The sequence below is a fragment of the Talpa occidentalis genome, unplaced genomic scaffold (genome assembly GCF_014898055.3).
Source record: "Talpa occidentalis isolate TD23 unplaced genomic scaffold, MPIMG_talOcc4v2.1 talOcc4.11, whole genome shotgun sequence".
In the NCBI taxonomy this organism is placed as follows: Eukaryota; Metazoa; Chordata; class Mammalia; order Eulipotyphla; family Talpidae; genus Talpa; species Talpa occidentalis.
In genome coordinates this window covers 68,315-94,904 of record NW_023601104.1, presented here as the reverse complement: position 1 = coordinate 94,904, position 26,590 = coordinate 68,315, and the positions used below count along the sequence as shown (strand labels likewise).

Below are 26,590 nucleotides of genomic sequence, written 5' to 3'. Positions count from 1 at the left end.
ATTTCAGGTGGGTTTGCATTGGGAGCTATACATGGTCAAACATGACATGGCTGCATACTGAGAGGTAAGTCGTACAGTTGCATATCAAGGAGGAGTGAAGTTTCAGTAGTCATGGGACCCCCCAGGTCCATCCTGTCTCATGGCAGCACATGATCTAAGATTCCTGTCAGGGACTATGTTGCACACCAGGAACTGAGCAAAAGGTTGTTACTAAGGCCCCCAGGCTGCTTATCCCAAGTCACCATGCTTCAGTATTACTAAATAAGACATCTTTTCAATCTCCTATTAAAAGGCACTTATGAAACAGGTTAGCATCAGCCATTAAGGACATTAATGGTTCCTAATTAGCTCTAGCAACTCAGCTTTTAGAAATCCATGGTATAAAGAAACAAAAAACCTAGTCTAAAATGTAAACACAAATTTAGGTATAAATATTTATAACCACACAAATACACACAAATCTGCTGGTATAAAAATATCAGATTTTTATATTTTTATAACTCAATTCCATGGAATACTGGAAGACTATGAAATGCCAACATAGCATAATGGCTTCTTCCACATCAATAATGAAATGAAAAATACAATACAAAACTGAATATGCAGAATCTCAAGTGTGCCAAAATAAAGGTAAAAAAGACTGGAAGAACACTTACTGAAATTATAATAATTAACTCTATTTAGTGCTTTTTCTTTTCCATGTTTTCTGCAGTGTGTTGATTTTGACAGTTAGGAAAAATATAAGAATATGAATATATCCTTAGGTCAGCACCTTTAATCACATCCTTCTAAACACTCCTTTCACATATCATCTGCTTTTACCAGTATATAAATCTACAAAATTTTAAAAATCTTAGCCTTTTTCTACTTTCTTACTCCTCTTTACTTCAATCACCAAATCTCTAAAGGAGCAGTTAATATATACTATCTCCATGCTTCAAACAGACTAATTCACTGATTTCTAGGGCAGGCTGGTGACCGCCTCCCTCCATACCCAATAGTCTTTTTTTTGGACTTCCATCTCTTCAAGCCCCATCTCTTCCCTTTTTTATTCAGACCTTGTCCATGACTCCATGCTTCATGGAGCAACCTTTGCCTAGTTTGCACCTTTTAGTCCTGATCTTCAATCCTATACTTGTTTACCTCAGAGTTCTGAGAAATGCCCTTAGCCACCATCTTCTCCTTGACCTTCAACCTCGGTCTCATTCCTACTCACAAAACTTCTCCACTGGAGTATTAATCAGCAGAAAAGATTTCAGGTTTTCATGCGGTTTATTTCAACTAAGTTAAACTGCATGACACATTAAAAACAACCTCTGCTCCAAGAAGTCATTCCAATTGGACACATTTAGAATTATTTTACATCCAGACTCACAAAACCAACCCATAGCTAGTTCTTTAGTTCAAAGGTAAATGTTTTAGATGATTTTAATACTCAAGAAAATAATGTAATAATCTAAATTAATTCTAAGATTTAAAACAGCAAAGACATTTTTGAAGCCAAGACTGTGCAACGCAAACACATTTTATCTGGCCAACACAGAGACACAGCTCTTTATTCTGAACTTCAATTTAAATACCAAACTCAGAGTCTAAAAACTTCCAAAATCACATCAATGATTGGCAACTAAACTGGCCTAAGCTCAACCTCTTTGCAATTTTCTCTATGAAATTCTTAGATGATTTTTCAATAAGTTTTCTTTCTTATGCTAAGTTGTACATGAAAAGTTTCCAAATTCTCTTTTCCTTCAAATGCTCAACCTTTGTAACCTAGAGGAATTTCTCTTCTTAAATACAACCAAATAAAGGTTACACTGTAGGTTAATATTGATTAATATTAAATATGAGTATAATTTTAGTGTTAAATGTTAAGATCTCTTATTTTTCAGAAAAGGAAATTCAAGGACAACACATAAGCATACGATTAATTAGAAGTAATGCCAGATTTTAAAAACTATATTCAATTCCAAGTACAACGCACTTTTTATTATGCTACATTAGCACTGGTTTACAAAGGCTCTTTAGAGAATGTCTACAGTGCTCAAAAATAAAGATATTCATAAAACGTAATTATCATATGAAAGATTTACTTCAGCCATCTCTTCCTCGTCCTCTTCTTCTGAAGTCACTTCTTCTGTTACCCCATTCTGAAAAGAAAAAGAATTTGCCAAGGCACTCTAGAACAAGTAAACACACACTCAGTACATGGAGACTTTAGTACCAATAACACAGTTTATTAAAATTAACATATCTATTTTAAATCCAGCTTTAATAATGTTTATCAGCTTTGAAAAAGGATTTTTCAATCTAATAGACAACTTTAAACAAAGCAAAACTGAAAAAGAATTTAAACATAACCAATTTAAAAAAAAAAACATTTTACACAAATGTTATGTGTAAGAGATCAATGACCTTTATTTTGTCCATTAAAATAAATACCCCAAAACAGATCCCTTTTTAAACTTAAAAAGGCTGAATCTCTGCATAAATTTAACTGCCTTACATTGAGGAAGATCATATGCATTTTAAAGAAACAGACACTTCTCAAAAGTAAGTTATAAAATGATCACCATCTCGCAAACTTAGTTACAACTTGTTACTATAATTCTCTATATGGCACAATTTACCGCTAATACACAATGAATCTTTGGGGTTTTAAGGAAGGGCTTTCATACCTAGTTTTGGCAAAGTTCAAAAAGACAAGTTCCCAGCAACAGCATAAAGTTAGCTGGATTTTCCATTCCACAGAAATTCTTGCTGTATTTGTGCTAACTACAGCTGATAAGGAGCATTCTCTTATCTAGGAGGCCTACTTTGATAGTCTTTTAGTGTGGATGCCAGAACCAAAGAGAAAAGGCAGACTCTATTAATGTAACTCACTGCAGCAGCAAAAGTTCATGATATAATCTCTTCCTTTCACTCAGGAGTTGTTAAATTCAACTGCCAGAACCTCCCATAGGGAGAGCACAGATGTGCAAACCAGGAAGAGGAAGGCCAGAGCAGAGAGGAGGAACAATTGCTAAGGAAAACTCATATCAACAACTGACACTGATCAATGGAATATCTCATTTGTAAATGAGCAGATAACTAGTATCACCATATATCTGAAGAAAACTGGTAATCTGAAAGAAAGGTACCAAATTAAACAGCAGAATAAATGACCTGAAGCGTTACTAATGAAGGATTTAATACAGAATTACTGTACTAATACAAAAAAGTCTATTTGGAATCTTGAGCAGTAATTAAGATATTGCATCCATAAAATAACAACAGATAACAATAGGCAAGATGACTCTGGGATACCAAAGGATCCTTCTCTCCTTCAAAAAAGAGAAAGGAAAAGCAAACAAAAATGACTCAGTAGAAGGACCAGAGAACAAAATGAATTTGAACAAAACATTTCTGATTAAGAAGACAACTAAATTATGAGATTCCTTTAGAATGTGAAGAAAAAGAGGTGGGAACAGGTTCTGAGAAGTAGAGATAGAAATAAGAAAACTGATATGAAAAATGGAAGATAGGAAAAGAGAGATCTTATATTCATCCACATTCGTCCAGAAGACATAAAAGTAAAAACTTAAGAAAGGAAGGGCCTCAGAATATTAAATGGATCAGAACTTCCCAAGGGAATATCAAAAAGTAATGTTAATGCAAGAACCATACCAACTTCCAGAAAGAAAAAATCAACAGAAGTAAGAATCAGACAGGCATCAGATTTTCTTTCTGTAACAATACTGGAATAATATAAAACTAAAGAATCTGAAGCCACTCAATTATGAACTTAGACTTCTGTGTCTTGTAATCCTCAGCATCTCCACAGAGGAGTTACACAGTCAAGAGATAGTTGTTGAATGAATAATAAAAACAGACACTGACTACTCTAGAAACACTTTTCATATACATTCTCATAAACCCCTTCTAGAAAAATAAAACAGGTGGCATTATTCAGGAATGTATTTCAGAAGGGCAGAAGAATGGAATACAAGAAACAGCAATAAGCAAAGACTACAGTAAGACTAGTGGTTAAGTCTAAGCAATTGCTTGGATGCTGCTGAAAGGTTACAGGCTGTATTCTTTGACCAGAGGGAAAAATACAAATAGCCAAATGCTATCTGAGAATGCCAAACTTTTTTTTTCCTAAATAACTTATGAGTTGACTGTCATGCCCCAATAATCTAAATCCTAAGTACATGCTTGCTTGGGTATACCACAAAATGTGGATAAGAATATCATGATAACAACATTCCCAGTACAAACAAATCAACCCAAATTTCTGTGAACAGTCAAATGGATGAATATGTTATGGTATATTCAAACAATGGCATAAATATAGCAATGAAAAAATGATGGCAATACAAAATATAAAGAAATTTAACACAATGTTGAGCAAAAAGCAGACATAAAAGAATACACATATAGTAGTGATAGCTCATAATATGAAGCTCAAAACAGGCAACACTATACTATACTATGTTGTTTAGGAATGTACATATAAGTGATAAAACTAGAGAAAAGTAAGGAAAGATCAGCAAACATGGGAACGGTGATTTAGAAGGAACCTCCAGGAGGTTTCTATAGTGCTGGTTTCCAGGTATTCACGTCAACTATTTGCTAAACTAATCTTACGTTGATATGTTTTCAATATGTATTTTAAAAAACATTTTATTGTGAAATATAACAAGAGTAATATGAACAAAAAGTTGTATCTACTTATGAAATACAAATTATTTAGGAAATAAGTAGGTTAAATTTTAAAACCTGTGTGATAAAATCAAACTCTGAAGAAAGTGTTTATCCTGTTTGATTACAAAGCACTTTAAATCTCATTGGTCCAATAAACCAAAAAGCAAAATAAAATGAAAAGAGGACTAACTATGACATGAGCAATACATAAAAAAGAAACTATCAGATTAAAAAGAAACACTTTCAAGTTAATTCTTTAAACAGACAAGCCTCTGACAAGTAATCAAGGTAAAAAATTTAGAGATAAACAGAGGCTTATAACCACAGATGAAGATAAACAAATTGTAAATACTTTCCATAACGGCCTATAATGTATAAAGTGATTATTTGTTTAGACTCTGAAGTTACCGAAAGTGACTGAAGTAGAAAAAATCTGAATACACTAATACATAGAAGACAAAAGATAGCCAGAGACTCTACCCCCAAATCAGTTCAGATTGTATGTTTATTCAGATGAGGCCCTTTCAACATTGGAACTGAAATTTTGGACAGATAATTCTGTGTTATTGGGGGCTATCCTGACACAGTAGGATTTCTAGTAACAATTCCTTGACCCCAAAGTGCCAATAACACCCCGCAAGTCATTGTGAAAGTCAAAATATCCGCAGATCTTTCCAATGCTCTGTGGGAGGCAAAATGGCCTCAGTTGAAAATTAAACTATCGTAGCACTTAGAAAATACATATGCTTTCCAAGTCATTTTGAGAATGCATAACCCTGCTATCAAAATGAAACAAGAAGAGCCCAATTAAAAAAATATATATTACTATCTTGAAGTGGAAAAGTTAAAAAAAAATGAAACATCATATCCTACCCTGTCACCTACAGAGGTGCTGAGTGCTTATTATGGGAATGCAAAAATGATTTAAAAGTAGAAACTTAATGTAATCTACAAGTTATGTTATATTCCTACATGGAATTATTACATATAGCCATGAAAAACAAGGCATATCTATGCATTATGTCCATGACATATTGGTAAGTGAAAACTCTAAGTTGTAAACATTCCAGAGAAGTAAAACTGAACAGACTATATTTCTCTCAGCCTCTCTCTTTCCTGAATCTCCACTAGAATTTCAGTGAAGAATAGACATTATATAAACACACATTGATAACAAGGAAAGCTACAAGGCTTCCAGCAGAAAAGAGCATTCATGCCAGAAAATTACAGTGAATGAAGGAATAGTAATTAATGGAACAATCAAGTGAAGCCACAGGTTAAGGGGATATAAATAATAAAGAGTTAATTTTTCCTGCAGTTTTTGGGAGAAGCTCTGGGTTCCAAGACAAGAAACAGTAGACAACCTAAGGAATGGAAAAGACTAAAAACAGAGAGATTGACCAAAAGCCTACATACAGAACATATCATCCAGTCCCCAAAACAAATTGCTCTCCCCCAGCTCTTTAAGCAGACCCCAAGTGACATACACTTACTTCAAGCAAAAGGCTCCAAGGTTTTACATTCAGAGGAACTTAGTATGCTCCAGTCATCATCTAGTGTGTATAAATTCCTCCTAAAAGCTATCAGTTGACAGGTCTTGGCCACAAAAAACTCCCAATCAGCTTTAGTATCTCTCTCAAATATGAATGAAAAAAAGAAGGAAGAACAAAACTATGAAAGTGCAACAGAATGAACAGGCATTTGGGGGAAGTCTTTAAAAAGAAAAACTAGGAAAACAAGATACATTAGGGGAAAAAAAAAGAAAATAGGGAGAATGGAACAAAAGTATTAAAAGAATTCCTTAAAGAGACTTACACTTATCTATGAAAATAAAAACAATGCTTTGAGTAGGAACCAGAGAATAAGAAAAGGCTCTTGAAAACAAAGGTTCATCTTTGGAGCCGACTCCAGCGAAACACACTCCCAACATTCATCTCCTCACATGGATCCCTCCCACAGTCAACCTGGGCTGATGCTATGAGTCACTTTAATCCTTCAACTAACAAACGTGGTAGAAATGACACTGATCTGTTCTAGAGCTAAGCCTTAAGGTGTGCAGTTTCTATTTTCATGCTCTAAGAAGCTGTGAAGTGCCGGGGACCAGCCTCCGGCAAAATGTCGTGTCAGGGTTCCTGAAAGGATGAGACGGCCTCGGCGAATACGAATGATCTGAAACTTAGGGGCTGAGGGGAAGGGGATGAGGTAGAATGAGGAGACACCGACACTTGGTGAGGTGTTAGTATCTTCTGCCCAAAAGGCTCAGCAGGTTCTTTATTTATACATTTTTTGCAAGCATTGAGATTACATTATCATGTGCATAGAAACAAAGCAGAAACAATCAGTGCATCTCTTTTTCTATGGGCTTTTGACCACTACATGCTCTCAGCAAGAAGGCAACCTTCAAGGCTAATAAAAAACTAAGCCTTACACTAGAACTCATTGTTTCAACCAAACCATAACCTAAGACAGTAGATAGCCGCCAGTACATCCCTATCAGCCAAAGCCTAAGCAAGAAAAAACTTTTCTTATTCTCATGGCCTTCACAGCAGGAGCTGGCTGCTACTCAGGTATCAGAACTTTTTCTATTTAGAAACTCCTAACTCAAATAGCTTCATTTAAAAACTTTCCCAAGAAACTTCAAGAGAAGGCAAAAGAAGGACCCACTGTAATTATTGAATTGTAATGCTTGTCAGGCATGTTCAACAAACCATCTCCCATTGTCAAGTGGGCCAAACTGCCCAACAACTAATTTCTAAACAATTTTTCATGCTATTTACTTACAATATGCTGATACATATAATTTATTGCCTAATATACTTTCTGATAAATTTTTCTCTCTCTATGACCAAGAACAAAAAGCAAAGGAATGCCAGATCTTCAGCCCCACAGTGTGAGGCCCTTTCTCTTTGCTGCTTGTCAGTATCCTATCTGGCTGGAGCAACAAGGCCTCCTGCAGCAGTGAAGAACACCAAGATCCTAGACACGTGTATGAAGAAACCATCATGGATATGATGCAGTCACGCAGCTAATGACTCCTAGTCCCAGTAATTTCCTGATTGTACCATGAGACGAGCAGAAAAACTGCCATGCTAAGCTGAATCAACTGGCACAATTGCCAAAAGTTGAAAGATAAATCTTCCAGAATTTGAAATTAGTTAAAAGACAAAGGTAATTAATACACTGAGACACAAAGTATAGACACAAAGACTAAGCAAAAAAGGTCTAAAATTCCATTAGTAAACATTCCAAAATGAAAATGCTATCAACAAAAACAAAAACACAAAAAATAAGAACATTGTTTAAAAAGACCCATCCATACTGAGTGCTGAGGTGCAATGAGGAAAAATAAAAGACCACAGCTAAGTATACCACTGTGATATTTCTGGAAAAGACAAACTCCTAAAAGCATCCAGAAAGCCATACGAATACAGATGGTGCCAGGCTTCAGCAATACCACTGGCTAAAAAATATAACACAGACTTTTAAATTCTGAGGGAAAATTACTTTCAACCCAGGGTCTCCCTGTTGGTGCATGGGGTTAAGCACCACACCATGAAGCAATCCGCAGCCTCGGCAGCACGAGTTCAATCCCCAGCCGGCCAGGGAGCAACCTACATGGCACAGCAGACCTCTCCTGTCTCCCTGCTGCTCCCCTCAGCAGTGTATTTCAGTCAGTCTGCCTGTTCTGTTCCCCACTCTGTCTCTGGTGAATCCTCTCACCCCCTGCATCTCTGGTCTGTACCCCATCTCTTGTATGCATAAATAAATAAATCGTTAAAAAAATTATTTTCAACCTAGAATTATATACTCAACCAAACTACCAATCAAGTATGGAGGTACACTATTCAGTAGTTAACATATATTAACCGTTTACTATATACAGGGCACTGCTCTACAACATTTACATATGCTAACTTACTTAATCTTCACAGTTCCCCCCAAAACAAGTACTGCTACCATTTCCCTCATTTTGCAAAGAGGAAATTGATGCATATTGACTAGGAAATTAGCCCAAGGTTGTACAACTTAATAAGCAGCAGAATCAAGATTCAAACCTTTGGTGGTATGGCCATATTTTTTTTTGAAGTTAAAACTCAGAAAATGTACTATTACTTCATACTTTCTTAGGATTCTACGTGAGGATGTATTAGGCAAAGTGAGAAAGAGTAAGTTGAGAAAGATAGCCTGAGATCAGGAAGTAAGTGATTTACTCTAGCAGAAGAGACAAGAAAAATTTGAAGATGACAGCTATACAGCCAGCCCAGAAAACACCCCACCAAGACTGGAGCAGAAGAACCAAAGGCTCCAGAAGAGATGCTGATCCCACAGAAAAGGGGTAGAAAATAACATTTTTAAACTAAGAATTATCATCACCATCACCATCATCATCAAGGAAGACAAAGTGCAAAACAAAACGTTGTACAAGAAAGGAAAAGTAGTAGAAAATGTTACAGTACAAAATCCTAGTGATCGTGTTTATTCATATGCCTGAGTATAATGTTTTAGGAAGGTGAGGTAGGTGGTATAAGGGGTAAATACTACCTATTATGGTACAAGTCAATATATTATGCCTAAATTGGTAAATCCAGAAATCCAGAAAAGTTAGTGTTGTTGGTGAGCAAGTGGGCACTTCTGCTGCTTGGAGGAGATAAACCACTTGAGGTTAGGCCTTAAGAAGAACAGCTGAGCTTACACAGCTGGTACACCAGGGCAAGAAAAATGAGTAAGCAAAGGCAAACAACTGAAGGAAGTGAGGAACAGTCAAGGAAAGCAGGGACATCAACAGCAACAAAAAGGCAGTGGTGGGTGGGGACAATTATTTACATCAAATAAAAAGGTTATTTTTAGTGCCTAAAACAGAACAAAACATTTCAACAGGAAAGCAAAAACTCAAAATAAGTTGTAACCTCATTAATATAATATTGAGAAGAAAAATCACCCTACTTTTACTTTTACTTGAGACAATTTACTTTAGTTCTTGAGCACTAGAGAATGTTTACATTACCTGGCCCGTGGGTAGTGGTTGATCTAGCATCTCAACATCCAGGTGCTTAGGAAGGTTATATAATCTGCAGAGTTCACATATCAACCACTTCAATTGCTGACGAAGCTACAAAACATATTTCAGTAAATAAGCATCATGTTAGTCCTCAGAAGACATGAATAACATTATGATTAATGTAACTAGTCCAGTGGGAAATGAAAAAGGCATGTAACTGCTCAATTACAGGCTACAAATAAAGTATCAGTCTTTAAAAACTATTTTTAGGGACTGCTAATATAAGAAAGTCACTATGGCGCAAGCGTGATCGCTACAACTGACACCGAGCAGAACAAAATCAACTAAAAGGCAGAAGGGGAGAGCCAGACACTCACTGCTTTTCAGTTGCTAACTTTTCTTAGAAACTTACAACTTCAGACTAAAGTACCATTAATGAGGTTACCAAAAAAAAAAAAAAAAAAAAAAAAAAAAAGCAGTGTTGTTGCATGTAGTTTCTAAAATCATATATTCCATAGTTATATTCATTTGAAAGAACAGAGTCAAATGAGGTCTCACACATAAAGCCTTGAAATCTAGATGACCTACGATACAGTAAACTTACTGCTAGAGTTTGAGTTTCCTCATTTGTACTAGGAAATGAAAACCTTCTCATAACAGTACAGACTGATTTCTGTGAAAACACTTAACATTTAGTAGACTCTTAATTCTGTCTAAAGAAAAGAAAACTATACCAGGAAAACTAAAAGATAACTCCTTAAAGTTTCATTTTTAAATCCAGGTTGTTTTGTGAGCATATTTATTTGAAGCAAGTAAGCAGGCAGATTATATGCACAAACATGTTTTTCAAAGTTTGAAAAACTGCCTTCAATGTACAAGCTTGGCCAATTATGGTTTGAGAAGAATAGTTAATACTCAATAGAACTAGTGAGGCAATTTACTTCACTTGGGTAGAAAAATTTCCTCAATGTTTCTAAATAAGGAAAGAGAGAAAGAAATGGAAGCAAGTTTATGAAGGGCTGAGAAAACAGACACAGATGAGAATGGGTTAAACAAGCAAAGAATAAACCTCTCCAAAGTGGGCAAAGGAGCAAGTAAAACTGAGGAAAGTTAAACAGTAAATTAGGATAAAAAAAATCCTCAAGCAAAGCCCCAGTGTGGATTTGCTCTATACCTAATAAACTGTGTTTAGTGTTAAGTGCATGAGAAAGATGAGGCAGGCTAGCCTGCACAGACCCCACTTCTCCAAACCCTGGGCCAAGGAAGAGCTACAGGAGTGCAATGGGGGAGGCAGAAACAACAACAGGGTGTCATGTCTTGCAGGAATTTCGACTTTACATATTCCCAAAAAATGTGACTAAGATCATGAGAAAAGATTTAAGAAATATTTAGAAGGTAGACAGAGAGGTCTTAGAAAGTTACTAGATACCTGGGGAGGAAAGTGTCCTGAAACACTGGTATAAAAGAACTCTAAGATAGTTAACAGGTTAAGGCATGGATGCAGAGTTTCATTTTTTCACTTTGCCTCATTCACAAGCACATCATCAAGAGAATTACTGAGGGAAACGTGATGGGGATGAGGGGAGTACTGGGAGGTCGATGATTTTAAATTGAGCTGGAATCATTTTGAACAGCCAAGGTACAACCAACTGACATTCCCTACATCTATAGGATATACCGATAGATGGCTTTGAAACTTGGAACATAAATTTTAGCTAGAGATAACAAATTTAGGAATCCCTGGAATATAGGCCATGATTAAGTAATGGGAGTAGGAGATATTACTCAGAGAAAACACCAAATGAGAAGAAAGAAGCAGAACAAAGAATAGCTCAGTAGGTCAAGGCAGGTTAGTGAGAGATAAATACAGGGACAGATAAATACAGAGACAGTGACCTGAAAGTACTCCACAGATTCCCAGCTCCCAGGGGATTGGACATACCTTGTTTTTACAACCACCACTTATTACAGAGCCTGGCATAGAAATCAGTCAATTTCAAAAAGTACTTTTCTATGTTCTCTAACAATTTCTTGTATCCACCTGGGGTGGAGGGTCGGGGGAGGAAGTATGTAAAAACTGGCAAATCAATTTTTTGGTCAACATTATAGACAGATTTTGTCTATAATTTGGCCAGATTATAGACAATATAGTATTCCTTGCTTTTTCACTTACAGATGTTGGAAAAGTTGTATACACTCTTGTGGGAAGATTGGCTGCATTATTTTTAACTACAACTCAAAATTCTATCATAAAACTATACACAGTGATTTTTATCTTGCCAGTTGTACTGGTAGATGTTAACTAAATGTATGTTGAATGAAGGGCTGTTTCAATAAGGGAACAATCAACAGTAACAAATGCTGAAGAGAAGTCAATTTTAGAACTCAAAAAGGAGTCTCTAGATAGAAAGTTTCAGTATAACAATGAAGGCAGAATCCAGATTATAGTGAATTCAGTGAATTAAAGATGATGGAATATAGCTTATTCTGTCAAGAAGCTAGGTTTCTACCATGCAAAGACTATAAGAAAGAGTGGAGGATATGGTCAATTTTTGTTTTATACAAACATTTACTTATAAAATTAGATGCAATTTTTTATTTCATATCCTGTGTCATTTTACTTTATGAGCATTTATTAATGGACTATTTTAGACATTGAAAAATAACTCCACTCATTTTCACTTTTACCAAACATCCATCATTAGACCATTAGAGGTACTGTCAAAATGGCAGCCAAAAAGCTTCTATCTATGTAAGCACTCTTTCCTTCCCGCACATACGGGTGAGCATCTGTCTGGCTTTTAATTTTTGCTCCCAACCTTCATGGCTCTCCAGACGAACCTTCACTCTTGAAATACTCTTCAAAGTGATGTTGTGCTCTTCTTAATTTAAGAACAGATGTATTTAACCTACCTATAACATTTCAACAAAAATCTGAAGGCTCCAAACGTTCCCAAATGGTTAGTTCTCCCAATACTATTTGTAGAACAAATAGTATTGAGTTAAGATACCAACCCTATTTTATTCTAAATTCTGAACTACATAACTGTGCATCTGCGAAATTCCTAATGCTCTCCAGTTCACTGTCATTACACAATATTTCATTTTATTTAATATTTGGTTAAGCAAGTCTCTCACTACTTTTTCAATGTCATTATTTTTTATTATTCTTCACAACAAAATTTAGAGCCATTTTATCAAGCTCGAGAACTATGTCAAGATTTTTACTAGAATTTCCTTCAATTTATAAATTAACATATAGCAATGGCGATAGCTGACATTTATAATATGGAGACTGCCCATCAAGCAGCACAGTAGTCAAGTCTTTCATTTTATTAACAAATTTTAGTAGTTCTTTTGCTACAAGTCCTGCACATCTAAGTCTATCCCAGGATATTTAATGTTTGTTCTAGTTTTCCACCATATTTTCTATCTGGCTATAACTGATATTTGTGAAAAGTATGGATTTTTATATAGTAGAGCTTTTAACTAATTATCTTAAAATGTTTTTTCAGTTGATTACTTTAAATTTTTTTTAGGTAAACAATCATATCAAATAATGACTGACATTTTTCTATAGTGATTTTATGACAATGGCAACATACAATAATGATGCAGTTAACTTTTATAAAAGGATATGTAGAATATGATCTCAACTATTTAAACGTATATATACAACTAAAATATAACCACTGTTTACATGATGGCTATCAGGTAGAGAAATTATAGACTATTTTTCTTTCCCTTTTTTTTTGCTTTATTTTACCAGTTCTCTTACAATGGTCACTTATTAGTTTCGTAATCAAATTAGTTTTACAATTGTTGTAAAATGGCCAGTTATATTTATTTATGTATTTTTAAAAATATTTTTATTTGCATTACTTGGCTTTTACCGCAGAGTTATAAACTCTTGATAGAAAAATCAATTCCCTAACACCAGAATTGGTGTCACTGTATCTTTATTTCCCCTCATACCTACACCTCAGTCTTTTTTCCCATTTTCTACCCCACCTTGGCTAGCAGTCCCTACCAAAAATGCTTGCTTGGTTTAATGGTTAGAATTCACGGAAAAGAGACCATTTAAATCCTGACCTCAATTAAGACTATACTTATGGAGAATAAAGAGAAAACCAGGTAGTAGTAAATTAAATCTGAAGAACTAAAACAAAACAACACAAATGCCCTGGACTTTAGCTCTCCTAGATCACCAAATAATCTAATTAATCAAGCTTTTATATCATACAATCTCTTAGCACTTAAATTCTATGTGTAATGTTCATAGAGAAAAAAGAAAAAAGCTTGATTTATTTTTCTCACCGAACTGTTGTTCTTAGTATCTTCTAGACGTTCTAGAACTGTTGTAAGATTTGGGTCATCAGAGTCCACAAACCATATTGGCGAAGAAGATGGGTAAGATTCCTGTTTTAGAGACAACTATGTTAAGTAGATTTACATACAGACCAACCAGATATGCAATTAAACAACCACTAAACAGTGATATGACAATGAATTGTGATAAAATATATCAAAGGGAAGAAATGCAACACATCAGAAATCATTTTTTTTACATGAAATTTTTTTAAACAAAGATTTATGGTTTGTTCCTGATGCATGTTACATAACGTATATGTCTAAAAACCAAGCAAAAAGTACCCATTAAGTAAATAATTTCAAAGAGAATACAATGAAAAAGTTTTATCTTATCAAAAGCATGGGGGAAAAAAGCACCAAGGAAGATGGGCTTCCTTCCTTTGCAAAGAAAGGTCTATTATGGTCTACATTCTACAGCTTTAACATTTTTAAGGACTTTAAAATCTAGAATCATAATAAATCCTTCAAAAAAAAAACAAATGTATACATGCACACACACACATACATACAAAAACTAACCATGAAGTATAGCCTATAGATTTAAGCAGTACTACTTCTGCCTTCTAATAGTCACATTTCTAATCTTTATTTTGATGAGAGCTCTGAATTTCTTTAATAAGAGTACATATCTAATCATTTGTTATTAAATCCCTACAAATGCTAAAAATTTTTAAAATTCTTTCACTCATTTGCTTCTTGCTTCCTCAGCAATATAATTACTAAGTTACTTTGAGACTTTTCTCCAATAGATATTGGCCATAAAAGCAATCCCATATATTTTGCCTTTTCCCTAATAATTTTCCATCCCTCCTTAGGTTACAGGGAGGAACACAGTTTCTAAAGGAACAAATTTCATCAGTGAGGTTAAGATTACTTCTTAGTGGGCGTCCCTGGTGGCGCAAAGGGTTAAGCACCACGCTATGAAACAATCCACAGCCTCTGCAGCACGAGTCCAATCCCCAGCCCACAAGGCAGCGACCCATATGGTGCAGCAGACCTCTCCTGTCTCGCCCGCTGCTCCCCTCAGCAGTGTATTTCAGTCAGTCTGTTCTGCTCCCCACTGTGTCTCTGGTGAATCCTCTCACCCACCCACCCCCACATCTCTGGCCTGTACCCCAGTTCTTGTATGCATAAATACATAACTTTTTAAAAAATAAATATTATTGCCATACAACGGAACAGCACACAATAATTGAAGACATTGTAGAGTAATAAGTATGTTATGACAAGACTGTTCTGTGAAAAGAACTTTTTTTTTAAAGAAGAGGGAGTCTATATAAGCACAGGAGAAAACAGATTACGATGACTAGAAAGATAAATGCCAAAATTTGATAGTGGTAGAATTATAGTTGATATACTTTCTGATTTTGCTTACTGGTCTCTACATTTTTAACAGTAAGATGTCTGGCTTTCCGTATGAAATCCACCTCCCCTGGTGGTGCAGGCGGTTGAGCGCCATGCTGTGAAGCTGGCCACAGCCTCTGTAGCACCGGTTCGATCCCGGCTGGCTGGCTGGCGAGGGTCCCACAGGGCGCGGCAGACCTCTCCTGTCTCACCCACTGCTCCCCTCAGCAGTGTGTTTTGTCAGTCTGCCTGTTCTGTTCCCCGCTCTGCCTCTGGTGAACCCTCTCACCCTCCTGTGCATCTGGCCTGTACGCTGGTTCTTGTATAAATAAATAAATAAATCTTTTAAAAACATGGGATTTTTGAACACCATCCGCTTTTCAGAATCAGTATATCACGGGTTATTTTAAAGAGGAATATAAGGAAACTCTCCAAGATAGAGAAAATATTAGTGAAGAGGTTTAGATACTGGTCATAATCTTACATAATCTACATTATGTTCAAAGTTCATTCAGTGCTAATATTAAAAAAAAAAAAAAAAAACTATTGTGAAAGGCTTCTAAGATTATGACCAGTATCTAAACCCCTTCACTAATATTTTCAATCACTCACATGTTTCGGGCCTTTATGTTTTTACAAGGTTAGCACTTAATCTTTATATTTCTCTATCTTGGAGAGTTTCCTTATATTCCTCTTTAAAATAACCCATGATATACTGATTCTGAAAAGCGGATGGTGTTCAAAAATCCCATGTTTTTAGAAGATTTATTTATTTATTTATACAAGAACCAGCGTACAGGCCAGATGCACAGGAGGGTGAGAGGATTCACCAGAGCCAGAGCGGGGAACAGAACAGGCAGACTGACAAAACACACTGCTGAGGGGAGCAGTGGGTGAGACAGGAGAGGTCTGCCGCGCCCTGTGGGACCCTCGCCAGCCAGCCAGCCGGGATCGAACCGGTGCTGCAGAGGCTGTGGCCAGCTTCACAGCGTGGCGCTCAACCGCCTGCGCCACCAGGGGAGGCCCCCAATATTTTTTAATATTTTTCTTTTACCAATTGCTAAGTGTTTCAAGCACAGCTCTTTTTTATCACAGTTATAAAAATTTTAGACTTAAATACAGAACAATTATCTAAGCATTTAACTATACAAGGAGCTTTGTTTTGCCACCATTCCACTATTAGCTTTATAGTAATTTTAAGACCAATGGGATAACGATGTCTATGATCACCACCACAGAGGTTACCAAAAGTGCACAAATTTCAATCAAGTTTACCTCCACTATTACCACAATAAAATGTTGTATTGTGTTATTCTGAGGAAACATAACTCAAGGTTAATCAAACGAAGCTCTTTGCGTGTCATTGCTTAAGAAAAGAACTTTCTGTCTTATTCAGAAATAACTTTCTCTACATTCAAAATAAATCTACTAAGAGACCAATGTGTGACTCTATCAAGCACTAGCCAGCAAAATTGCCAGCCAGAATGCTCAGTTTCTCGTATTTTTCCAAATGGCAGGACATAACCATCTCTAAGGATTTCACAACTCTTTGAAAATGAGTGCACACACTCCTTACTGTACAGGGTTCAGAGGTCAACAGTTCTAATACTTCTGGAGAGCTTATAGGACACATAACTTTCACACTCTGATCTTCAATAAATATGGGGTGGACAATGTGATAAACTGACATAATTACCATCTAGATACTTAGTAAAATTTTAAATGCTCAGACAACATGAAAAGCTACTAAAAGAGTGAAACTGCTCCCTGCTAATCATTTTACAACTAAGTATCTAACATGACCAGAGTCCACAAAAGCTAAGTAAAGACACTAATTCTTGATAAAAGAAAAATACGTATCACTGTGATCTGCAGAATGCTTACATGTTCTGAGTGCTTACATGTTCTACTCAAGCCTTATTCTAAGTGAACTAAGGCAGAGAAAACAAAGGTACTGCAAAGCATTCAAACCACCAAATCTGCAGAAACCATTGACTAGTTTCCTTGATTCTTCATATGTTATGTCTTTAGAATGTGCATGTAGAAGAGCAGAGAACACTATTACCAGGTTTTGAAATAAGGAACCCTTGCTTCATTCCTTCAGCTCTCCAGTGGTGCTTTATGTTTGGCAGTGACCATTTCAATTCAGTTCCCCGGCCCTCAATGAGCTGGCATTTATCTAATACTATCTAATACTATTTAATCTAATACATTTATCTAATACTATTTCAGGTCTAAGGAAGTTTAACAAAAAAAGAAAAGAAAGTTACTAAGGGATACCCCTTAGTTTCATAAAATAGAAACCTGAGTCCCCTCTTCTCATATATCTGTTCCTTTCAAGGGCATAAAAAGTGGGATGAGGAGACTAGATAATGAGTAGGAATTTGACTCTACACTATAATTTGGCCAGATGAATGAAAACAAAGACTACTCTGGCCTAAAAGTACCACCTAAGTGATTAACAACACAGTTCTGATATTTCCAAATCATTCTCCATGAGTTCAATTTGGAAAGGCAATCTGTCCCAGGGGGATAGGCCAAGGAAAAGTCCTTAGACTCTTTACTAGAGTTTGTTCATTATTTCCTTTGGATAACTGTGGCTGGGCTACTTTCATCAGTGTAAAGACTAGAAGTGTGTAAAGTTAAGAAATCAGTAGCACTAATTTATTTTCCATGAAAAGCTATGATAAAGCATTTTCAAATAAAGTGTTATTCAGTCACAGATGAGCCATCACTTTCATATTTACAAAGAACATTATCATTGGTAAAGACGTTTCCTATATATGCTCTCTTATAAGGCAAAAGTTATCTATTTGATACAGCAAAAGAAATTATTTAAGGACCCAACTACTAAATAAAACCTTTTTCTCTATGGAACTCTGATTTAAAGTTTTGTCTTTTTAAATTTAGTATTTTGCTAAAGGTTGTGTGTGTGGGGAGGGGGGAGGGAACACATTTTGGCAATGATGAAATTTAATTAGCTGAACCAGAAAAAAATCTTCAACCACAAGTACTTTGGCAAATAGCTACTTCTACAGAAAGAGAAATGATTTATGCCACACAAACAATACAGTATGAGGCTTCATTTGTTTTACCAGTTAATTTACTTCTGGGGGGAGGGGAAGAATTTTTAATTGTAAAACAGAGAATGCCTACAAATATCATTAAGTCCATAAAAGGAGAAATGGAGATGCCAAGTTACGTTAAATATTTTGAAGGACTAAAAGAAAGCCTTAACTAAGGCTGCACAGGTTATTGAACAAGCAACTTTGCTTTAAGTGTAATGATAAGTATAAGTTAGCATTAATTGGCAATTAGATCTAGTGACTTAAAAATTACCTAAATTTTCACGACAATCTTTCATGAGTTCACAGGAAATAATAAACGACCCCTTGAAGTTGAAAATAGCATTCTTTCTTCCGTCACATTTAAAATTAGGACAAAATTGATCAAGCAAAATATTTGCTCAATCCCTTGGACTAGAGAATAAATGGTTTTTTTACTTCTAAAAAACTGTCTCTTATATTAAGTTAAATTACAGATTTCCTGCCAAACCCTCAGGGACCTTCAAAATATATATGCACTATCGGTTACACTTGATGTTTACTTGGTACTTGTAACAAATTTTTTAGTAGTTAACTTACACTATAGCTAGAATGGTGGTTCATATAGACAACAAATATTACCGACCTACATTGACTAAGTGGAAGATGAATAGCGTAACTATAAATTATTCTCTTATACCACCAAAATAATTCAAAACTGTTGAAATTATTCATAAATATACCTAAAGCCATAAATAGTAAGGATTATAGAAGGAAGGTGGAAATAATTATCAGCATGAACTGAATATGAGAAGAGCCTTGAGGATGGTCAGACACGGACGCAGGAGTGTGATAAGGGACACATTCCACACAGGAAAAACTGTGGATGCAAAAGCCTGAAAGGTGGCTGAGTATTGTTAGAGGATTATTTCTCTAAGAGAAATTGGTATGCATGTGTGTGAGGAAATAATTAGTAGGTACCTTTAACTCAGATATGATAGAAACTGAAAAAGGGTGCTTCTTGGTAAGCACAGAGAAGACAGGGTCTGGCTTGTAGAAAGCTCAATAAATATTTGCTTCCATATGATCCAGCAACTCCACTCCTAGGTATTTACCCAAAGGACACAGAAACATTAATTCAAAAGGGCACCTGCACCCCTATGTTTATAGCAGCACTATTTACAATAGCTAAGCTATGGAAACAACCCAAATGCCCAAAAATACATGACTGGATCAAGAAGATAAGGTGCATATACACCATGGAATATTACTCAGCAATCAAAAAAGGTAAACACATGCAGTTTGCAGCAACATGGATGGAGCTAGAAGGGATCATGCTCAGCAAAATAAGCCAGAAAGAAAAAGGAAAATTCTGGATGGTCTCACTCATAGCAGAAATTTAGAAAACCGAAATAAGGGACCAGGAAAAAGACTTTTAATACAAAGTAAAAATCAAAATCAACAAGCAACTATAAACCAAATACACACTGGAAGGGAAGGGTGGGGAGAGGAAGGACTAGGGTCAAAATAAAGGGGGGTGCAATTGTATGGGGAATATAACCAAAATGAAAATGCATACATTGTGCAAAAATGGAAAAAAAAAAGAAAAAAAGAAGAAAATGGGAAGCTTCTAGAATAAATAAATAAATAAATATTTGGGAAGAAGAGGAAAAGCTGAAGGACAGGTCAAATTCACTATCTTTTTTTTTGAGCTACAACTTTTTAGGTAACAGCAAACCACAAATGCAGTCATCAGCATTTGAAATCCAACCTCATTTTTTTTTTTGCTCTTTTTTTTTTTTTTTTTTTTTGCTCTTTCCCCTGATAAAATGGTATCAACGTGAACAAGCCACATGAACCTGAGATACACAGATAATAACGTAAAAAGTGATGCCTGGAATCACATGAAGTGATGCCTGGAATCTCCTTTAAAATAATCTAAAGTGTGGCACGGGTGAAGTTAGAGGGCCAAAAGTTTGTCACTGTTGAGGCTGGGTACACAGGCCTTCTCCACTGTCCAGCTTTTGAATGTTCGATGTTTCTCCACAATTAGTAGTTAACGCACATTTGTCTACCTAAGCATTTTCCATGTCATCTTCTGATGTCTGTCTTAATTCACTAGAATCTCAATTGGAATACCTTCTACTAAAGTTAAGGTTATACCTGTCTCCCAGCAAACCCTCCTTTTACTAGTATCTCTAACACACTTCTTGCTCCCTTTCCTTGCTACCACCTGACCCAGGTCACTGTTCCAACCTGGGCGCAGCACGCGGCTGGCAGCCTCCAACAGGTTCTCAAGGAGACACTGCTGGCGTCTCAAGCAGACATTACAAGATGCCACCACCACCGGATAAATGAAACCACACCACTTCTTACCGCCACCTGCTACAGAGGAACCTCTTCTAGTCCTGAATGGCGAACACATTTCCCCCAATTTACCTGATTAACAAGGTGGCTCCCCCTGTCATCAATCTCCCAGCATTCAAACCCGCCCCACCTGTCCCTGGTCATTCCCCAACTTCTCCAGCAGTACTCACCCCCCAGGTCGTTCAGACCAGTCAGTCCCTGTGCTCACCTAACTCTCCCCCTTCGCGAGCGTATCAGCCTGGGCCTTCCCAGTCTCAGCATAACTTGTCTACTCCTAAGCAGCCCCACCCTCTCAGGCTTTGGGGTCTTTTGGAATAGAGTTCCCGTCTACCCAAAATGCCTTTCCATCTCCTTCCAAAATTCTGCTCACCCGTGGGGAACCCAACTCCATCCTCAAAGCCTGCTGAGACCCCCCCCCACATCCATGTCAAAATTACTTTCTTTGGCTTTCATGACACCCTAGACCTTGGTCACTCTTGATAGTGTGAGGAGACGCTTCCCACAGGAGACGGAGCTCTGCAGGCAGTTCTGCTCAGTTCTGCAACCTCCGCGCCTCAGAGCTCAGCCGTGCAGCAACCTGACCGCGGGGGAGGGCCGTGCAGCCCCGAGGCTGTGCTGGCGCCCGCACACCTCCGCCCCAGACGCCCTCCCTGCGCGTTATTTTGATACCGATGATCTTAACCTCGGGCCCGCGCAGGACCCGCAGAGCCGAGGATAGCCCCGGCCGGGCTCCGCGTCCAGGGGGACTCGCCGGGCCCCGGGGGCAGCCTCTCGGGCCGCTTGACCCGGCGCCCGACCCCGCGTCGACACGCACATGGAGAAGTTACTTCACTCTTCATTATTTTGCCAAGCTTGGGTGGTGAACGGATTTTCGGCTTCAGGGGAAGCGCGAGCCTGAGAGCGGCTTTGCGACCGTCGGGGCGGGCGCGCCCCGGCCCGGCGGGGGGGCTGCACCCCGAAGGCGCCGCCTCGCCCGACCCCGCCGGCCTCAGGCAGCCGCGCGGGCGTCCCCAGGGCGCGTCCCCGAAACGGCTCCCGCGAGGCGACGCGGCCGAAGCCCCCGCCCGGCGAGGCCCCCCCCCCCCGCGGGCGCCGCCCAGAGCCCCCCGCGGGCCTCGGCGATGGAGCGCGCGGGCGGCCGGGCAACGGGCGAGGTAGGGTCGGGACCGGGGGGGCCGGGAGGCCGAGGACCGGGGGGGGCAGGGGCTTAGGGGGGCCGGGGGGCGCGGGGGGCCGGGGGCCGGAGGAGGGCCAGGGGGCCAGGGGCCCGCCCCGCCGAGCCCGCGGCCTCGCGGGCCGCCGCCTTTGTCCGGCCGGGCCTCACCGAGAGGCTGCAGTGCAGCGAGAGCGGCGGCGCGGGCGGCGCGCCCAGGAACTGGCAGTGCAGCTCGTCCGGCCGCCAGCTGACCAGGCGGAAGCGCTCGTGGCCCCCGTGGAAGATGGACGCCAGCAGCTTCAGCTCGGCCTTGAGCCCCGACGCGGACATCTCCGCGCATAGCCGGGGGCGGGGTGCGCTCGGCCGCCGGCCCGAGCCGCCGTCACGGCCGCCACCGCCCCGCGGGGCCGGCCCGGGCCGCGCTCCCGGCGCCCCGCCTCCCCCCGGCCGCGCCGAGCGGGCCGGACACGCGGGGACCCGGCGCGGGGCGGCGCGCCCCTCGCCCCGACGCCCGCGGCCGGAGGTGGCGGCCCCGCCTCTCCACGGGCCCCCGCGCCCCCCGCGCGCCCCCCGCGCGCCCCCCGCCCTGCCGGCCCCTCCGCGCGCAGCCCCCGCGCACCTGAGCGCCCGCGCGGGGGGCCTCTGGGGGGCCACCCGCCCGCTCCTCGCACCCCAGCCGAGCCGCCTGTGCCGCAGCCCGGCTTCCCGCGGCGCCCGCTCCCGCGCCCTCCCCTGCTCTGCGCGCGGACCTGACCTCCCGCCCCGCGCGGAGCGGCCTGCTCTGCCTGCGTGTCTGTGTCTCTCGCTCTCTGGCATGAGGGACTGCAGAGGGTTTAAACCTGACAGCGCTACTAGAACCAGTGGGACATCCAGAATCCAGACTGTGTCTGATTTAATGGGGCAAGTCACACTTAAGCTCTGGGGTTCTCAAGCCCCCACCCCCAACATATCCTTTGGACCAGTCCAAGGCAGTGGTGAGTGGGGGGTAAATGGGGGTTGCTCAGGCGCTTGCGCTGTTGGCCTCTGCGGCTGTCACCTGGGACCCTGAATGCAGGAGGCGCTTGGGAGTTTGGGCTTGGGGTGCACATGCCTGATGCCTCCCCGGAGTATGGTGGGGGGATGCAGAGGTGCTGAGACAGGCTGCAAGGGCAGCATCAGGGCTTTGTGGGGGAGGGCAGTGGACAGTGCTGGAAGGGCTGTGAGAGGAAGAGACGCTTGTAGAGAAAGCCTAAGAGTGAAGATTGGCTGGGGGCTAGGCGGCCTGCCAGCCTCCTGACCCCACACCCCTGCTCCCAATTTGCCCGGTCTGCCCTGCTCCCTGCCTGCTCTACAGGGAGCAACGCTAAAGTGGGAGAAAAGGAATGCACCGAGTCTAGGGATATTGACGAGGTGGAACTGCTCAATTATCAACTTGAAGGAAGCACAGAGGGAGAGTTTAAACAAAGCAACACGTCTAACACTTGAAATTTTCTGAAGCAGGTGTCTGGGAGGTAGGGATGCTGTTGACACACCCAGGGAACAATATTGACTTTGAGGTGCTGTTGGGACCTCAGATATAGAACTTGAATCATAGGCCAGGAATTTATAAGGGGAGGCAGACAAGGAACTTAGAATTGTGCCTCAGTCACCTGAGGCCATGGGTGTGGGTGTGATATTGAGTCACAGGGAGGGAAGTCAACATGGGCCCTGGAAGGGGCCCTGAAGAAGGCCCACTGGGAATGCTTCAGTGGACGAGGCGTCATCAGAGAAGTCAGAGGGGGACCCACGTGCCAAATTATTTGTAGAAAGATCAAACAAGTTCAGAACCAAGAAAACGGCCATTAGCTTTAGGGACTAGGAGGTCAATGGTATTTTAGACAAAGCCATTGCAATAGAATTGGGGGCATAGGGTTAAAGTCTTGTGGAAGTAAAGACAGTGTAGGTAGACTAATTTCTTAAGCTGTTTCAGACTGATTAATAGAGATGGAAATAGTGATTTGCAGTGGCAAGGCAAGGGAGCTTTAAGGCTTGCCTTGTTACTGTAGTGCAGACACAACTGGCTTTACTGTGAAATTCAAGCTTCAAGGCCCTCACCTGTGCACTGGCCACTGCTGAATAAATACTGTATTTACTTTGGTTCCTAAGTTAGAATGTGTAATTTTCTATTCTTTTTCTTGAAGAGCGCTCCCAAGAGTAAATAAGCTCCCCACCCTGCAAAACCTGGATCTGATCCTAGAAGAGAGGAATTTCTAGGCACTGAAAACTGGAGATACATGAGGGGAGCTAAGGCACAGAACTGACTCCTGGAAGAGGAGGGAAAGGTCAGGATAAGGGGTTCCTCATGGAAAGGAGTCCTCATCCCCCTCATTCTATGTAGGATGGGAAGGGTGGGAGAAAAATAGGGGGAGATACAGAGAAGTGTTGGATTAGAGTAGAGGGTTGTTGATAGTGAAGAAATGATCTTGATTTCAGCAAGATAAGGTTGGATACGGGTGAGAGAGTTGATACATAAGCCAGAGGACAAGGGAGTGTGGCAAAAATTGGTTGACAATCTGACCATGGAGTTCCAGCAGAACATTCATAAGGGAGCATGTGTGTGAGGTGGCATGGAGCGTCTACAAGACTCCGGAATGACAGAGCAAGTCCCCCATCAAATGGATGGGGAAAACCACCATTTGTGTGGAAGAACTGTGAACTTGAAGAACTTGAACGTGGAAGAATTCCCACCGCTAGCATAGCTCAGGCTGTTCTGTTGCAACGTATCCTGCAGGGCGCTCGCCAATGCCATCTTTTATCAAGCCTTGCCTTATCCCTTAAATGAACCGAAGCTCCCCTTTTCTCAAATTTCCCAGTACCTTGCCTGTTCCAGCACTTATTTTGTTGGTTTTACCTTGGCTTGACTAGCTGGTTTCATGTTTGTCTCCTCTGCTAGGGTATAAACTTTTTGTTTTCATGATCTCCATCTCTTTTGCCTTGTCCTGGAAGCGTAGAAAGTGACAGCTGAATGAATGTAAGCCTACTAGAAGTGACAGCCGATGTCTTCAGTTCCAAGAGACCACAAGTAGCTGATGAGAGCAGCAATCAAGTTCCCCTGAAATCTCAGAGTGGCTGTGGGGACCGTTCTTGTCCCGTACGCACACGTCAGCGTGTGGCCACACTTGCCCAGACAAACTGCAGGCTTCCCCACGAGGCTCAGGAAACAGAATCCATCCCTGTTGAAATGAACAGGTGACTAATTCTCCTGCACCCAACTCTGCCGGATATGGTTCTGAGCTAACATTTCCATAAGTTTGGACTTGGTTATACTGAACCTAACCTTGGTTTTACTTGTAGTTACCAGCACTATCCATTTCTCTCTTGCTCTGTCATCAGGGCTTTCAAACCAAGGTACAAATACTTTGACGCTGCATGAATTTGAATACCCATGAATGCTATTCTGGGGACAAGGTCTAAAGCAGCATTTTCCAAGTAGAACTTTCTATAGTATATTTGCACTGCCCAATGTAGGGGAGTAGTGCCACAGAGCAGGATCTCTATGATCCTATGTAGACGGGTAAAGGAGAGACCTGGAGCCCTCAGTGGCTTTTTCAGGCTTTTATCGGGATTCTACCAGGTACGCGGCAAGCAGGGGTGCTGGGGGAACAGGAGGCTGCCAGACCTCCCAGCCCCCAGCGAGTCTTTACTCTTTTCTGGGCTCTCCCACCTTCTCTGGCGGTCTCATTCTTTTTCTTCTTTTCCCCGTGGCGCTGCTCTTAAGAGTCCAGTCTCTCAGCCTGGGTATACCCACCTACGCCTGCCCATACCCCTCTTTAGGTGCCGCCATCAGGCATGCATGCAGGACCGCAGGGATCCATCACTAATCCTGATGGTGGGAGGGCAGAAAAGCCTGGCAATCATCTACCCTACAAGGAGTTATGTGGCTACTGACTGCTTGAAAAGTGGTTAGAGTACTGATGAACTGAATTTTATTTAATTGTAATTGATTTAAATTTAAAATGCCCCTGACAGCACTGTGGCAGGGAGAAATAAACTAGGTTAAGTGCTTTTAAAGGCATTCCTGGTTGTCCTTACTCCCTGGGAGTGAGGACCATCTGTTACTAATTATTTTATCTTCAGGTTGACACAGGCTCAGTGCTCAGTTCATGTTTGCTAAATGAGTGATTGAAAAACCAAATTTTATATTTTCTCTGAGCTTACTTTTTTTCATTTCTAAAATAACTTCTAACTCAAAGAGAACCCATGAGATTCTAGTAAGCAAATATTCCCTTATTCAACAATCATCTATTGAGCCTAGACTTCCTGGCTATCCAGAAAGAAACTAAGTAACATTTATAAAGCAGAAAACAGATCCCTTCCTCAATTGAAACAAAGTATTTCTCCCTTCCCCACTTTCCCCCACTTTCCCCCACTCCAATAAAACCAAAAACAAAAAAACCCACCACTTACTTGGTACTGCTTGGTGTTAAGTTCACAGTTATTTTGCCTTCAGGCTTATAAGCTTCCTTGACACTTGATTCCCTTTAGAGCCAGCAAACTGCCTGGCAGCTGGGTGGGCAGAATCAGGCCCCAGGTCTCCTGTCCACGCCTTGAGCCTTGAGTTTTCTATCACAAACATGCAACTTGTGTCTTCCTTGGGTAGAACTAGTG

At 40.3% G+C, this 26,590-nt stretch overlaps 1 protein-coding gene across 6 annotated transcripts in view; it reads right to left on the bottom strand.

Annotated features, from left to right (window-relative positions):
- Positions 1–22,742, bottom strand: part of UBE2Q2 (ubiquitin conjugating enzyme E2 Q2) — a 62,262-nt gene extending 39,520 nt beyond the window's left edge. For 2 of the 6 annotated variants that reach the window (XM_037502042.2, XM_054699910.1), the window contains exons 1-4: positions 22,133–22,300; positions 14,000–14,101; positions 9,689–9,793; positions 2,091–2,147 (exon numbers count right to left, since the gene is read on the bottom strand). In XM_037502042.2, the coding sequence (XP_037357939.1) occupies positions 2,091–2,147; positions 9,689–9,793; positions 14,000–14,101; positions 22,133–22,294 (426 nt within the window). In that variant the 5' untranslated portion in view covers positions 22,295–22,300. Of the gene's footprint in view, positions 1–2,090; positions 2,148–9,688; positions 9,794–13,999; positions 14,102–21,249; positions 21,398–21,490; positions 21,514–22,132; positions 22,301–22,583; positions 22,607–22,718 lie in introns of those variants that run through there. The other 4 variants (XM_054699916.1, XM_037502045.2, XM_054699912.1 and 1 more) reach the window with 4 other exon arrangements.
- Between the last annotated feature and the right edge of the window lie 3,848 nt (positions 22,743–26,590).